The sequence below is a fragment of the Kryptolebias marmoratus genome, linkage group LG17, assembly GCF_001649575.2.
Source record: "Kryptolebias marmoratus isolate JLee-2015 linkage group LG17, ASM164957v2, whole genome shotgun sequence".
NCBI classification, from domain to species: Eukaryota; Metazoa; Chordata; class Actinopteri; order Cyprinodontiformes; family Rivulidae; genus Kryptolebias; species Kryptolebias marmoratus.
The window spans coordinates 24,513,720-24,527,705 of record NC_051446.1 but is presented as its reverse complement, the minus strand read 5'-3'; the positions used below and the strand labels follow the sequence as shown (position 1 = coordinate 24,527,705).

The 13,986-nt window shown below is 41.0% G+C and overlaps 1 protein-coding gene across 1 annotated transcript in view; it reads right to left on the bottom strand.

Moving 5' to 3' along the window:
- tbkbp1 (TBK1 binding protein 1) overlaps positions 1-13,986 on the bottom strand; it is a 66,347-nt gene that overhangs the window by 8,647 nt on the left and 43,714 nt on the right. Inside the window, exons 5-9 of the mRNA XM_037981058.1 lie at positions 12,634-12,781; positions 11,157-11,359; positions 10,121-10,182; positions 4,034-4,149; positions 558-1,339 (exon numbers count right to left, since the gene is read on the bottom strand). Of these exons, the coding sequence (XP_037836986.1) occupies positions 558-1,339; positions 4,034-4,149; positions 10,121-10,182; positions 11,157-11,359; positions 12,634-12,781 (1,311 nt within the window). The remainder of the gene's footprint in view (positions 1-557; positions 1,340-4,033; positions 4,150-10,120; positions 10,183-11,156; positions 11,360-12,633; positions 12,782-13,986) is intronic.

Genomic DNA, 13,986 nt, shown 5'->3' with positions numbered 1-13,986 from the left:
CAGAATTATCTGATGCAAATTAATTCATCATAAACAGCTTAGTTAGCCCAACAACTTTACTTCACTGCATTTTTGTCCATTTGCAATCACTGTTAATCTAATTAGCAGACTGATTACTACAAAAGAGGGGAAGAAGTGGATAAAATCATTTTCATCTTGTGTTGGCAATGATTACCTCCAGAAAAAAGCATGCAGCCATCGTTACTTTGCTCCAAAATGGTCTCACGAGCAGAGAAATTGCTGCTGAGAATATTGCACATTATTTGCGTTTGTTTTTTATAGATTACGTTTCACAGCTTGAAATGAGACATTTGACTTCTCTTCTTTCACAGAACAAAATAAATAGGAGGGTTTCTCAAGATGTTGAGTTCATCTTTTAAAGGAACTACAGCACAGACCTAAAGATGATTGTGACATTCAGTGTGAGAAATGTAAAGAAAACTAAGAAGGACTCATCGCTGCTAAACCAGCTCAGTGTTGGTTTACTTTCTGCAGACATAACTGAGACAAAAGTCCAACAGGCAGCGGTAACATTTTGAAGCTTTATGTGAACTCACGTTGATTGAAGGCCAGGACTGAGCGTGCTCTGCTGACATGTACCCCTGCTGAGGGTGGCAGCTCAGGTTATTCGGCCTCTGAGGGATGGGAAAGGCCGAGCAGGACGCAGGGCCCCTCATGACGCCGCTGGCTCCTCCAGGAGACAGCACGCCCAGCGTCCTCGGTGGACTGATGGGGTGAGGACAGGTCCACTCCTCCTCGTCTTCAGAGGACTGCGGCGGCTGGGGGGCAGGAGTGGACGGGGGAGGTGGCTCGAAGTGAAGGTGTGCCACCTCTGACAAAGGGAAAGGCATCTCTCTGGAATGACGGAGGGAGCTCTCCCCCAGGCTGACGTCTCCTCCCGCCCCACCTTGCAGGGGAGAAGGTGACCCTCGGTGCTGCAGTCCGCTGTGCGGGGAGTGGGGGGGCTGCTGCTTTGGGTAGCCCTCGACGTACGGCCGGGGCTTGGGCAGTGTAGAGACCGGGTCTAAAGAGAAGCGAGGAGGGCACTGGTAGGCTGACGGGTCGGCCACCTCGGAGTAACTGCGGCGGCCCTGGAAGCTGGCCCTCAGGTGCTGCGACGGCGGCCGGTAGGAGTAAGAAGCAGGTCCGTCGCTGACGTCCAGCAGTGGCGAGCGCCGATGCATGTCAGGGGAGAGGCGCTGCAGGACCGGAGAGCGTCGCTGTTGGATCGGGGAGTGATGTGGAGGTGGCGGGACCGGAGAGTGACGCTGTGAGATGGGCGAGTGGCGTTGGGAGACTGGAGAGTGGCGCTGGTGGTGGATGGGCGAATGGAGCTGCACTGAAGGGACAGAGAGGAAAAACACGTTCAAAACAATGACAAAAACAGCATGCTGGATGCTTTGTCTCAAAATTATTTCACATTCAAGAGCCAAGAGTTTTGGGTCACCTCCTGGGTATATTATATACTGAGCATGGTCTGAAAACCACAACTGCAACAGTGTTGGTTTTATTTTGTATTTTTTTAACATTTCCAATATTTCCTTTGATTTTGCTGCTCTTAAACTTTTGCTTTGTGCTAAAAATAGACTGTATTCTGATAAAAATGGTAAAAATATGGATAAATAAATTAAAAAATGTAGAAAAATCACTAGCAACGCCATAAACTGTAAATATAATATGAATCTGTGAATCTATGAATCTTTTTAAGCATTTAGGTAGGATTCTATTTTAGGATTTTATCTGATTATATTATTTTTGCTTTTATTTAATCTTGTGAAAGGTAACTAACTATGCAACCATGTGAAAAAAATCGAACTCCACAGTTGGACACCTCTTAGGTCAAGGGTGATCACCATTGATTTGAAGGCCATGGGGTCAAAGGTCAACATCACAGCTGACCTGGTGCTCTAACTCTGCAGCAGTGTAATGCAGGAACGTCAAACTCCACAGCTGGACACCTCGTGGGTCAAAGATGATGCCTGTTGATTTCAATGTTCATGGGGGTCAAAGGTCAAGGTCACAGGCGACCCCTTTGTTAAAAACCCGCCTCTTGTTTCCGGTTGTGTCCGTTGGTTTGTTTGTCTGTCTGATCAGGTAAAGAACAGATCTGGAGGAAATGTTTGGGTTGTCACAGAAAACGAGGGATTAAATTCTGGTGCTGATCCAGATTAGACTATTTTTTAATCACGCTGTGGTCTTGTTGGAGGTTTCCAGTTTAATTATTTTTTTAGCAGCAGTGTAATCAAGGCCTGAGTCAGTGGTAAGATCTACTGCCAGATCTTTGCATGTAAAATCTAAATAAATTCTGTAAAATTTGTGATGGTTTAATTTCAGATAACGGTTGTTTTGGAGCTGATTTTGGGTGTAGAGGGCAGCATATTCAAATACTTTTATTTAAAAACTCACTTAAAGGGAACAAATATTCAAAGCTGGAACAATAATTTCACATACTTTTTAAGAGAATGCAAGTCTGTAAATAAGAAGAGGAAAATAATTCCTATCAGGGCACATTTTTAACATTTTTGTTTGAATCTTTGTCAGAACAAATTAATCACGTTTATTATTTTCCTGCTGTTACATAAACAGAGTTAATACACGCATTTTTTTCTACTGGGGAGCATAACCTTATTATCAGATGTTGCAACAAGTCCTTGAGTTCTTCGAGACTCTTTATGTTCCTCTATGTGTTCATAAAAAGACTTATCTGCACAAGTACAGTTGTAGTGTTTCCTGTAATTATGAGATATGTTGATGAGTGAGTCAGCCCTGTAGTCAACACTTCAGATGTACTTCCCATTACAAAGAGGAAACATCATTTATGGCTGCATGGTGGAGGTGCTAAAAGGGAGGGGGTGTTTGCAATCATGAGTGTTCTCCGAACGAGGAGCAAACCGTCTAACTGGGGTGGATTCAATTCACCCATTCAACGCCCGGGAGAGCTTTTATTGCTCTGCACAGTTTACTCAAATTTACACAATGAATATCTGTTTGCTGTACAAAATGGTCAAGAGGCAAACTGATCAGATGCACAGTCCTAATTAAGGAAAATCAGCTCGCTTTTTCTAGATTGCTGTGACACAACACAGAGGAAAGCAAACACAGTTAGGGGATTTTTACGTTTTAGCTCTATCAAAACGAGCACTTTTCCACTACGAGTTCTCACAATAATTTAAACAGTTCAATATAGATTGCACACGAGTTCCTTCATGGTTTGCGGTGCAATAAAGACGATCAGTTGTGAGACGTCGGCATCGCGCTGTGCAGGCAGAGAAAGGTGTTGCTCCTCTTTGACACCTCTTCGTTTTACTCTTCAACATGTGTTTGTTAGTTTCTATCTTTGCTTTTTAAATGACAAGGCAACAAATCTCAACCAGCACTTTGTTGTCTTTCCCATGAAGCAGCATTTCAGTTTAGAAACACTCATCCAAAAAGTAAAATAGAAAATATTACACGTGGAATAGTTGTGAACGGATATATTTAACCAGATTTCTGTGGGGGGTTTTTTGCAAGCGCAATTAGCAACAGCAGCAGCTAGCTGCAGCTGAGGACACTTCATAAATTAATAATATAAAAAATATAAATATTCCTGTTAGAATAATTGTGTAATGCAGAATTAAAAACATGTAAATTATCATATAATGGCTCCATGAACAGCTAAGATTTGTATTTTTTTAATAAGAGATGTTTCAATGTGACAGCAATCAGTGTTGGCTTTGTTTACACGAGCCATTAGGTCAAAATAGTTTTATCTCTTCAAACTGTTGTATCTACAACAGGTAAGATAATATATTTATATAACCTTTCCACAGAACCACACTTCAAAAGATCTGAACTCTATTTTTTTGCATGTATGAATATTTTTTGGAAGGTTTATTTGAAGTAAAAGAACAGAATTTTCTCCCCAAAGTGACACAGATTTTCCTCCCTAATGAAGTGCAGTATTACAACTAGCAGCGTTTGTTTTTGTTTGTTTGTTTGTTTGTTGTTGTTGTTGTTTAGGCAGTGGTTTTTGATGAGGACTGCAGAGGCCAACCTGGACTTGCCGGCTCCTGCGTGGCTTTCCTCAGGATCTCCGTTTGCTTGGAGCACAGCGCTTGGAGGCGTCCCAGTTCCTCTGTTAACTCCGTGTAGGCCAGAGCCAAGTTCACCCTGAAGGAGGAAATGATGTAATTATCATAATCATTGTTATTGGAGAACATCGCGGGGCTGGCAGATAGTGAAGGTGTTACAAAGAATTTAAACTGTAAATTCCTGTCCAGCTGAAACGAACACCACACGTGAATTCGATCTCCTTTAAACTCAGTCAAACCGAAGAAATCAAGAATCAGGCAGGCTTGTATTTTTAGACTGTACGTCAGAGCACATAATTCAAGAGCATAAAATCACACAGCTTTCATGCTCGATGTGTCACGAGGCTCTCAGGGGCTGCGTCGATGGAGCAGGTCTATTTCCAGAGCTAAAAACAAAGATGGACGGCTCGCAGGCTTCGGCGTTTTAACCATGGCAACAAGCTGACTTCGTTTCGGCTTATTAGCCCAAAACTGATTTGAATGAATCCAAATAATGGAAGCATATTTCACAAGATAAACTATGTGGGCACCTAAGAGTTTTTCAGTTAGAGTTAGAAAGGTTAGTCACCATCCATTCCATCAAGGGTTAAATCTGATAACAGGTTGTTTATGTGAAAAATGGCAGCAGTTTTTGTAAAAGGATCAGCCCTGATCTGAAACAGACTCATTCAGCGGTAGATAACGACGCTTATCATGAGCAGACATGAAACCTCGAGATCGAATGTGCAATTTGATAAGAATCAGTTCACTTTGAGTAATTTCTTATATACAGCCCGGTATTTCAAGAAAATTTAAGACGTCATTAGTTTCATAAACAGATCTTGAAGGAATGCGTACTGCCCGCTACGTTTCTTGTCAGAGTTTTAAACTAAGATCGTCTTATGTTGAGAAATGGAAAAGTTGCAGCCTTATAGCATTATGCAATATCTCTTGCATGATCTGTTAGCAGTTGAGGTATGTGCTGTAACAGACTGTCAAATACTGCCGTGTCATTTTAGCTCAATATCTGCAAAAGTCACTGAGCTGAAGCTTAAAGTTCATTATCTGTGGCGACCATCTTGAATTGGATTGACTCCAAACGTTAATCAGATGTAGATTCAATGATTACTTTATGAGAGTTTTATAGAAATCCTTTCAGTGGTTCATGAGATGTTTTGCTAACAAACAAACAGGACTCCAACAGTTAATAAGCAAAGACTTTGTGCTCAAAGTGTACATTGAGGACAATGCTCAGCTACTACTACATCAGATTTTGGCATCAATATCCGTAAAATTCACTGTGCTATAGCCATATTTGTGTCTTTTAAGGTCAGTAGGCTGTGGCGGCCATCTAAAAATCGGACTGAGTCCAAAAGTTAAACAAATATAAACGTCGACCTGATGATTTTTTCCTGAAAGTTTCAATAAAATCCATCTATCGGTTCATGAGATATTTTGCTAACAGACAAGCTGATTCCAGTAGTTAATGACAAAGTTTTATATAGTATAAGCTGGAGGTCAAGAATTCACCAAGACAACCTGAATGTAAAGCTAAATTAAATGCCAGTAATAAAAAGAGGATGTTAATTATACACGAGAAGAGGAAACTCCGATCTGATAACCGGTTTGATGTGATGACCTTGCTGAAACATTTTTTGACAGATCTCATTCTTCCATAAAGATGGTGCTGGATAAAAATATTGCAGCTAGCACTTCTGCATAACTTGGGGATTTTTTTTTAATGCACAAAAAGGAGTAGGTTCTTTTGCGACTTTAGGACAAAAAAAAAAAAAAAGAGTAAAAACAAATTCCTCCTACGCTGCAATTAAACTGTCAAATCTTAAAAGGATGTCCTCCAGCCCACCCACAAAGTTGTTGTGAGTGGAGGTTTACGTCTTTCTAATGGTGCATATATGTTTTATTCTCAAACTTTAGAAAATTTACTAGACTTTTAAAGCTAAAAGTCACAATATGCTACGTTATTTACAACCATTTTCATCTCAAATGAAAGGCCTCGCATTCCTTAAAGGAACAGGGCAGAATTTAAATTCAAGATGGCCGCCACAGCCATGTCTGCTAAGATGCATTAATGCTCTGAGAATAGATGAACTGTGCAGATATTTTGCTAACAGTACAAACACAGTCGTGCTTCTTTTTCCAGACGTTAGAAAATTTAACAGACTTTTAAAGCCGAAAACTTCTTCTGTATTCTTCTTTTTTTTGAGGCCCTTCAGTTCAAATAAAGTAAGGGTCTCTATTTTAGGGAAGCCCACACTAAAAGAAAACCAACAGCTCAAACCTTCCACTGGTTCGTTGGCCCACCTGGTTTTCCAGCGAACTGCAGTGACTCACTAAGAGTGGGTACCAAACCCCCATCAGCCCCCAGCTGAGAACAGACACCTTCTGTTTCTGCCCTACATGCATTTTCTCCCTTAAACTCAGGAAAATAATCATTTACTTACTGGCATTGTGGGCGGAGCTCGTGCCATGCTGTTTACCTTTAGCAACAATTTAATTTTGTGGCCCGCTCCCAGGTTGTTTATGTCTAAAAAGCCGTCAGTTTTAAATCGACGCACCTCTTCCTTTTCACACCCATGTCTCACTTTTCACTTGGCACAGACCCTGGTCAGAGTGCAACGTCTCTCAGCTGTGGCCCTACGCCTGATTGTGTTGCAGAAACTCTTGTTTTACTCTCACCTACAAAACAAAAAAAAAAAAAAAAGAAATGCCTCTCTCGGTCGCTTGTGTGCAATGTGCCCTTCTGCACATATTTTCATTTGTTTCCTTTTTCTTTACTTGCATGTACAGTGTACACTCCGGTGCGTAGGAGGAGTGTGATAATGCCAAAGCAGCCTTTATGAAAGGCTTCTGCAGGCTGATTGATCAGGTAGAGAAGCATACTGTAATATATATGTATGGAGGAGGTGAGCGTGGGCTGAAATGTGACCTCTGATCTGATGTTTCAAAGAAGAAGTCGTCTCCGCACCTGCCTCTGGGATCTGACACCCCCTCCCTGCCGCTCTTGTTGGCAGTAATTTTCAAATCTACGGGAGGTAAACCTCTCAAAACACGACCACGACTGACAGGGGAAAGATAACCGCTTGTTTGTTGATGACTTGTGATTTCTTTTTTTAAAAGAAGCCGAATCTTTTAAAGCTTGTGGCGGAGGCCGTAACGAGGGGCTTTCACACTCTTCAGTTCTTTTTTCTGCTCTGCCTTGTGCATTGTTCAGGGTAACACAGAGAGGTGTCAAACTGTTCTCACGCCAAGCCGCTGCGACGCTTTGCATTTTAAAGTGACTTTACTGTGGGCTTTAAGCAGCAGTTTTCTTAAATAAGTAGAATAAAGGAAGGATTTCGTTCTGCGAATGCTGAGTCAGCATTCACACTGTTTTACTGTTTTTAAAATTCTAACTTCTTCTGCTTGTTTCTAAACGTTCAGCTCAGTCAGGAGCTTTTATAGTTTTGTTCTCCCTGAAGTCTGCTTCATACTTTGAGCTTTCAGCTCGTATTTTGATACCTGTGGTGGCAGCTGTAATAAAAAGAGGAGGCAGAGTCAAACTAAAACTTTATAACAGTAACTGTGTCACAGAAAACAATGTGTTGCCTCTTCTAGTATTTTCTTTAGCCACAGCAGTGCCCTCTAGTGACAAGACATACGAACAACAACAAATGATGCAAGAACACAACAAGACATTTAGCTTTTAGCTAGTCTTTTTGCCATTTTTAGCTAGTTTTTCTACTTTTAGCTATAGGCTACCCTTTTGCTGCTTTTAGCTAGCATTTTGTCATGTTTAGAGTCCAGACTGCCTTTTTATGCTTTTAGGTGACTTTTGCTACTTCTAGCCTTTAACTTGCTACTTTTAACTAGTATTTTTCTACTTTTAGCTCTACTTTTGCTTTCAGTTCACCCTTTTAAACTTTTCTTTTTTTTATTCTTTGACTTTTCTCCTTCAGCTAATTCCTGCAGCCTGTCAGCATGTCATTTCTGCCGTTTCTTCTTGCTTCTTTATTAATTTAGAAGAAATGGGAGTTCCACTCGATGGTGTTGTGATTTATTGGAAACAGCTCGTTTTCTTTAAGCCGAGGACAGATTAGTCAGTGTCTTGACTAAGGTGTGTGTTGACGGGAGGGGGGGTGGGTAACTGCCAGGTGCTTGCCAAGCGCCTACAGCTCTGTGGTTTGTGGTTGACGAGGGCAGATCGTTCACGTATTAACAGCTCGGAGTGAGGCAAACGAAAGTCCACGCACGCAGATCCTCAAGAACAGGATGAAAATATTCAAACAGAAGCAAGAAAAGTTTAAAAAAAATTTAAAACAGTATTATTTTGTGCCTCGTGGAATTACCTCAGAGCTTTCTTTGATTAATTTGCTGTTTACAAAAAGTTTTTTAACACAAAAGAAGTTCTTAAATATCACCACTAATTATTCTATTTAGGTCGAATGATTAATAGGACAACGTTTCTGCCTTAATGTTCTCCACAGCACACAGAAAATCCTCTGTTTAAATCAGTGCACTTTACATTAAATGAGCCAATTACAAGAAAACGCTCCAGAAAAACAAAGCAGAGGCATTTCAGTAGGAGTAGTGATATTGTTGAGTAAAACCAAAAGGTGACCAAGGTCTGGAAAAAAGCAGTAGGCTTCCACCGCACAGTAAGAACTAAAAACTCTTGTTGCTGCCACAGCGTTTACTTTCTGTTTGCTCCCCATCGAAACACCTCTGGGGTTTCATTGTGTGGGAGTCACTCGCCCAACCTCCTGTGGCTTTTTTTTTCTTATTATTTCAATCTTTTAAACATCAGACGACTCATCGGGCAATCTGACGTGCAGATTAGTCTCCTACCATAAACAGATAAAAGCAGAAATATAACAAGTTTATTCTGCTGCTTTCAGTACAGATGATTAATTTATCAAACTGGATTAAATACATCATTAAGATTGGTTAAAAAATAAAAACACCTGACAGGAAGATGTCCTGGTCTGTGCTTACACTGCCCCCTGCTGCTCAGGCTGCTGAACTGCAACAAACTAAATGAGCAGATTTTACATCACATTATGAAAACTCCTTCATTAATGCAGAGTTTGAACCCATTTAGTTAATATTCAAGTGATTGCATGCTTTCTTAAACCTTCCTGAAATGAAACAAGGCACACATGAGGGCGGGGAACACTTTTATCTTTTGATGATACTTCGATCTTTAAAATGTTGAAGGGTGCGAATGCAGCACCAGCTTTGTAATAAACTAAGATGAGGAAAAAAAAAGCCTAAATTTTGGTGTATGAACTATAAAAAAAAGTCTAAAGAGATGTATAATTTGTATCTGTACCAAAAGAGTTGTGGGAGTAAGAAGAGTTTTTTTTTGCAAAGATTTTCAGAATTTTAAACAGTTCGTTATTTAGTGAGCAGCATCATCAACTGTCAGTGGAAGATTCTGTTGAAAAATCCCTAAAATCATAAAACTTAAACTGTGATTGTGTAAAAATCAAAGTGCCAGTTCAGTCATGAAAAGTCCAACTTTCTGTGAGCTGTTCAAACTTTGACGTCTGAGCTGCAGAGCACCATACAGGGCTGGGTTTTCTCATCCGTTTCCCCAAAATCCCATCGACTGCCATTGTTTGTTTTTTATTTTACAAATTTTGTCTTCTTCATACGACGTACTGCTATTAAAAGTCATAACACACCACTCCCCACCGAGCCGCAGGCTTTTATGTATAATTTGAATGTTTTAATTTTAAAGCTGTGCAGTGAGATTACAGAACAAAATATTTCACAGTGTAATAATAAGGATGATTCAATGCTTATATAATGGCACTCTTAAAATGCAATGGCTTTAAACCTTAAAGAACAATGTAATGGAGATGTTCTTTGTTATTGATATATAAGGTGTTGTTAGGTGTGGGGTTTCATTTTTGCCTTGTTTTCTGCTCCCCCCACACACCTGGTCTCAATCTCTCATCACCATCCTGACGCTACTATATTAACCGTTGTCCTGCTTTTCCATCCGTCTCCGTCTCCACATGCCTCCCATCCCTTCTTCCACCTCCCAAAGATCCGCTGTGGTCACTTACTGTTCGTCTCCCACCTTCTTTATCCACTCCACATCACACTGCTTGCACGGAGAAGTCATTTCCTGCAGAAATAGAGCATGAAATTAGATTAGTGTGCAGGTGCTGCCGGAATATTGGACAAAAATCAGATGGCAAGAGCAAATCAAGACAACATGTTTGAAGGGAAAAAAAAATCTGAATAAGGTGTACGAGCTCCGTGATTATCACTTCTCACGTGTGTGTTACAGGTGGACTTTTTTAGGAGTTACTGAAATATAATCTCATTTTCTTAAAGACAAACATCTCTGTAGTTGGTAAATATGATAACTACAGATTAAATGTGAATTATGACTGCGTTGTTGTGCAGCATCCCAGCTCTGACTCACCAAAGTTGCCACCTTATCAACGCGTTTGAACCTCCAATTGAATTGAAAACACTGACAAATGCATTGTTTTAAAAAAGAAGCAAGTGAATCATTACTGGATGAATAAATAACATCAACACCTGTACTTTTTTCAGTTTCTTTGGAATTGAAGTTGTAAAAAAGACAAATGCTTTGTCTCCATGTCTCCTAAAACACAGTAGGCTGCTTGAAATTTTCCACAGAGGGCGCCACCACATTTGTTTTTTTTTTTCTGGTCCTGTGAAACGATGATGTGAACATCCTAACTGCATCATGTATTCTCAGTTTTTAGTCTTAACCAGGTGCTGAGGATTGCATTTGTCTTTTCGAGGTGCAGAACACTCCAGCGTATTCCCCAGATGGCCTTTAAGTGAACGTGTTTAAAGAGCAAGCAGTGAAAAGTGGGTCTCTTTTGCTAAAAACAGCTACCTTTGGTGAAAAACTCCATCAGAACCGGATCATTGGAGCTGTGCAATGATGTTAAACTCACTATGGAACAACGTAATTGTATTGTTCTGACTGTGATGTGGAATTTTGCAGAGCTTTTACATTTCCTACAGTTTTGTGAGTCCATTAAAGGACATTTCAGAGAAGTCGATTGGTCTTAACGCTGTAAATTTCCCCAAATGGGCTGCAAACAAGCCAGTACTGACCCTCTCTCTCTGGTTGGTCTGCAGCTGCCTAATCTCGTCTTTCAGCCTCTCGCAGTCCGCCTTCAGCTCCTCCTCCCGCTGGCACGCTCCCTGGGCCTCGTGCCGCGCCCCTTCTAGCTCCGCCTCCAGCCGCTGCAGTTTCAGGTCGGACAGGGTGTCCAGGCTGCGCGAGCTCTGCAGGGTCAGGGCTGGACAGTCCAGCACTGGTGGGACAAAAGAGAAGCCGCAAACACAACATCAGAAAAAACAAAAAAAGAGACAAAACGGCGAGCTTTTTATTGCTTCTCCCCTGACTAATGCACCGCCTTTCTGTTGTACTCAATCGATGACCATGAAGGAGCAAAAGAGCTGACTTCTTCCAAGGGCAGCATCTTTCAGCGTGTACCTGGGTGATTTGATCTGTGTGGGCTGGTTAGTGATTCAGCTCCGCTCACACAGTCCTTGAGCTACAGAAGACATAGCAACAGCGCAGCAGCATCATCTTTTATCCTGCCTCCTCGCCAGAACACTCATACGTGCAGTTAGAGCTGCAAACATACTGTACGCAGTCAGCGCTGCAACGTTTTACACATCCCCTCTCATTCATGCACAACCGTTATCCGAGACAAAAACCAAGGAGCAAAAACAGATTTCATGCCCCGTTTTTTGAAGATTTACGTGACAGTTTGATGCTTATGCAAAGTGATACCTCCTCCTCATCAGGGAATACTACCAGCGCAGACATCTGTTGAGGTGGCGGTGACACATTTCCTCCATCCTTCAACCGCCCACATCACTGAAGAGGGCAGAGTTTAGCATCACTCCAAAGGAGTTACAGAACCTCTTCCACACCAAAAGTTTTGCTCATGACAGCAGACTCCAAGTCCAAAAGAGTGACTGATCGCGTTCTGTGCAGAGGATTTAATTAGTCGCATTTCTTTCAGGTTTTTACACATTTGGTCGTGCGGTCTACGCACAATAGAGATCATTTGGTGGTGCAGATGGAAGCGGCAGGCTGGAAACTGACAGCATTATCGCCAGTTTTGTGTTGGCTGAGTTTGATTCCCTGTGGAGGCCATCTTGGATGAGGGTGACTCCAAAAGTTAATGAGTTTTAGATTTACATCCAATGATCACTTTCTGGAAGCTTCATTAAAATCGGTCCTGTGGTTCATGAGATGTTCTGCTAACAGAAAAAACTAATCTTGAGATATGAGATAGTGTTCACAGTTTGTGTTGAGGATGACTCTTAACTACTACTACACCAAACTGAAACTTTAGATCATCTACAACTGATTAACTTTTGGAGCTACAATCTGGTGTGATCGTAGCTGAGAGTCAATAACATCACATCCTCTGACGAGATCGAACTCTGTCATTTGTCCTGATGAGATGATTTCAGTCTAAAGCAGCAGTTGATATGCATTCCTCTAATAATACACGTGTTGTCTCTTTATTCTGACATGCTAAAGGCAGAGGTATTAATCCTCGAGTCTCACTGTGTTTGTCCGGTCCGGCGTGCAGCTGCAGATACTGCATGTCTTTGCTGTGCAGCTGCATGTTGAGCTTCTGCAGGGACTCGTCCCTCTGCCTCAGAGCCGACTCCAGGCCGAGGATCCTCTCCACGTGTTTCTCCACCAGGTTGGTCTGCAATCACACAGATTTCCAACGTTTAGCTCTGAAACAGCAGGATTCAAATATTTACTGCAGCTAAGATAAATCCAGTTTGTGTAGGCGTGGAGAAAATGGCTTCAACAATCTTTGCAGGCTACCTGTTTCAGCTGAGAATGAAAGAAAATATAGTTATTATCTTTGCACTTGTGAACACATCGATGGGTGGTAAATTTCACTCATCTGCGTTTGTGATATCTGCAGCAAGGAACTGATCGTTCCATATGCAGGTCATTAACACAGCTTCAGCTGCAGAACAACACTTTGGGTTACATTAGAGACGTTACAGAACAGTTCATTAGTTATTAAAGCATCAGTAAGGAATGTCATACATCTCCTTCTGACACGTCTCTCACACTCACTGACTCATCCAGGAAGTGATTAATATGGCTGCTCATTTTCCAAGAAAGTGGCATAATTTAAACTGATCCAAAAAAAAAAAAAAAACTAAACTAAAGTGACTGTCTACATCAGAACTCGTGAGCTTGTCAGGTTTTATAAAACTCTGCACTTTAGTTTTTATTTTTTTCATCACTCGTATTGCACTGAAAATATAAACAAACCAATTTGTCCAGGATTTTTACACTCCCTTATAAAGAGTTACTTAGCACAACTAAAACGATAAACATGAATGTAACTTGAGAATTTGATCATTTTGTAAAAGTTTATAGGATTCTGACAACACGGCCAAACATGCAGCCAGTTATCAATTAAATTAATAGTTTTTTTCTGCTTTACAAGAAAGAAAAAGGACAGTTTTCTGGGTGGATTTGTACGACAATAAGAAATATGTCTACATAATGTCAGCCATGGCCAAAGGAGTTCATAAAGAGGAACGTTTGGACTTTGAAGGCAGATAAAATGTGATGTTCCTGAGTTTAGAAAGTTTCTTAAAGTGGGAGCTTCAGAGGAAAGATGATCCTGAAGACGGTTAGCAGAGCACTGCCCCAGGATGTTAGCTGGTTTTAGGATAATTTAGGGCTTTAAAGGCGAGATGATAATAACTAATCATTCATAAAGCGATAAATGGTCTGTTTCACTGCATTTTTTTTAAACACTTTCTTTATGTTTAATTGCTAAAACTTTAAAAACGTCTGTGTATTATTTAATTGAGTAAGTGAGCAGAAAGCTATAATGTTAAAGGTCGACACTAAAGAGTCACAGCTTCAGGTGACTTTGAC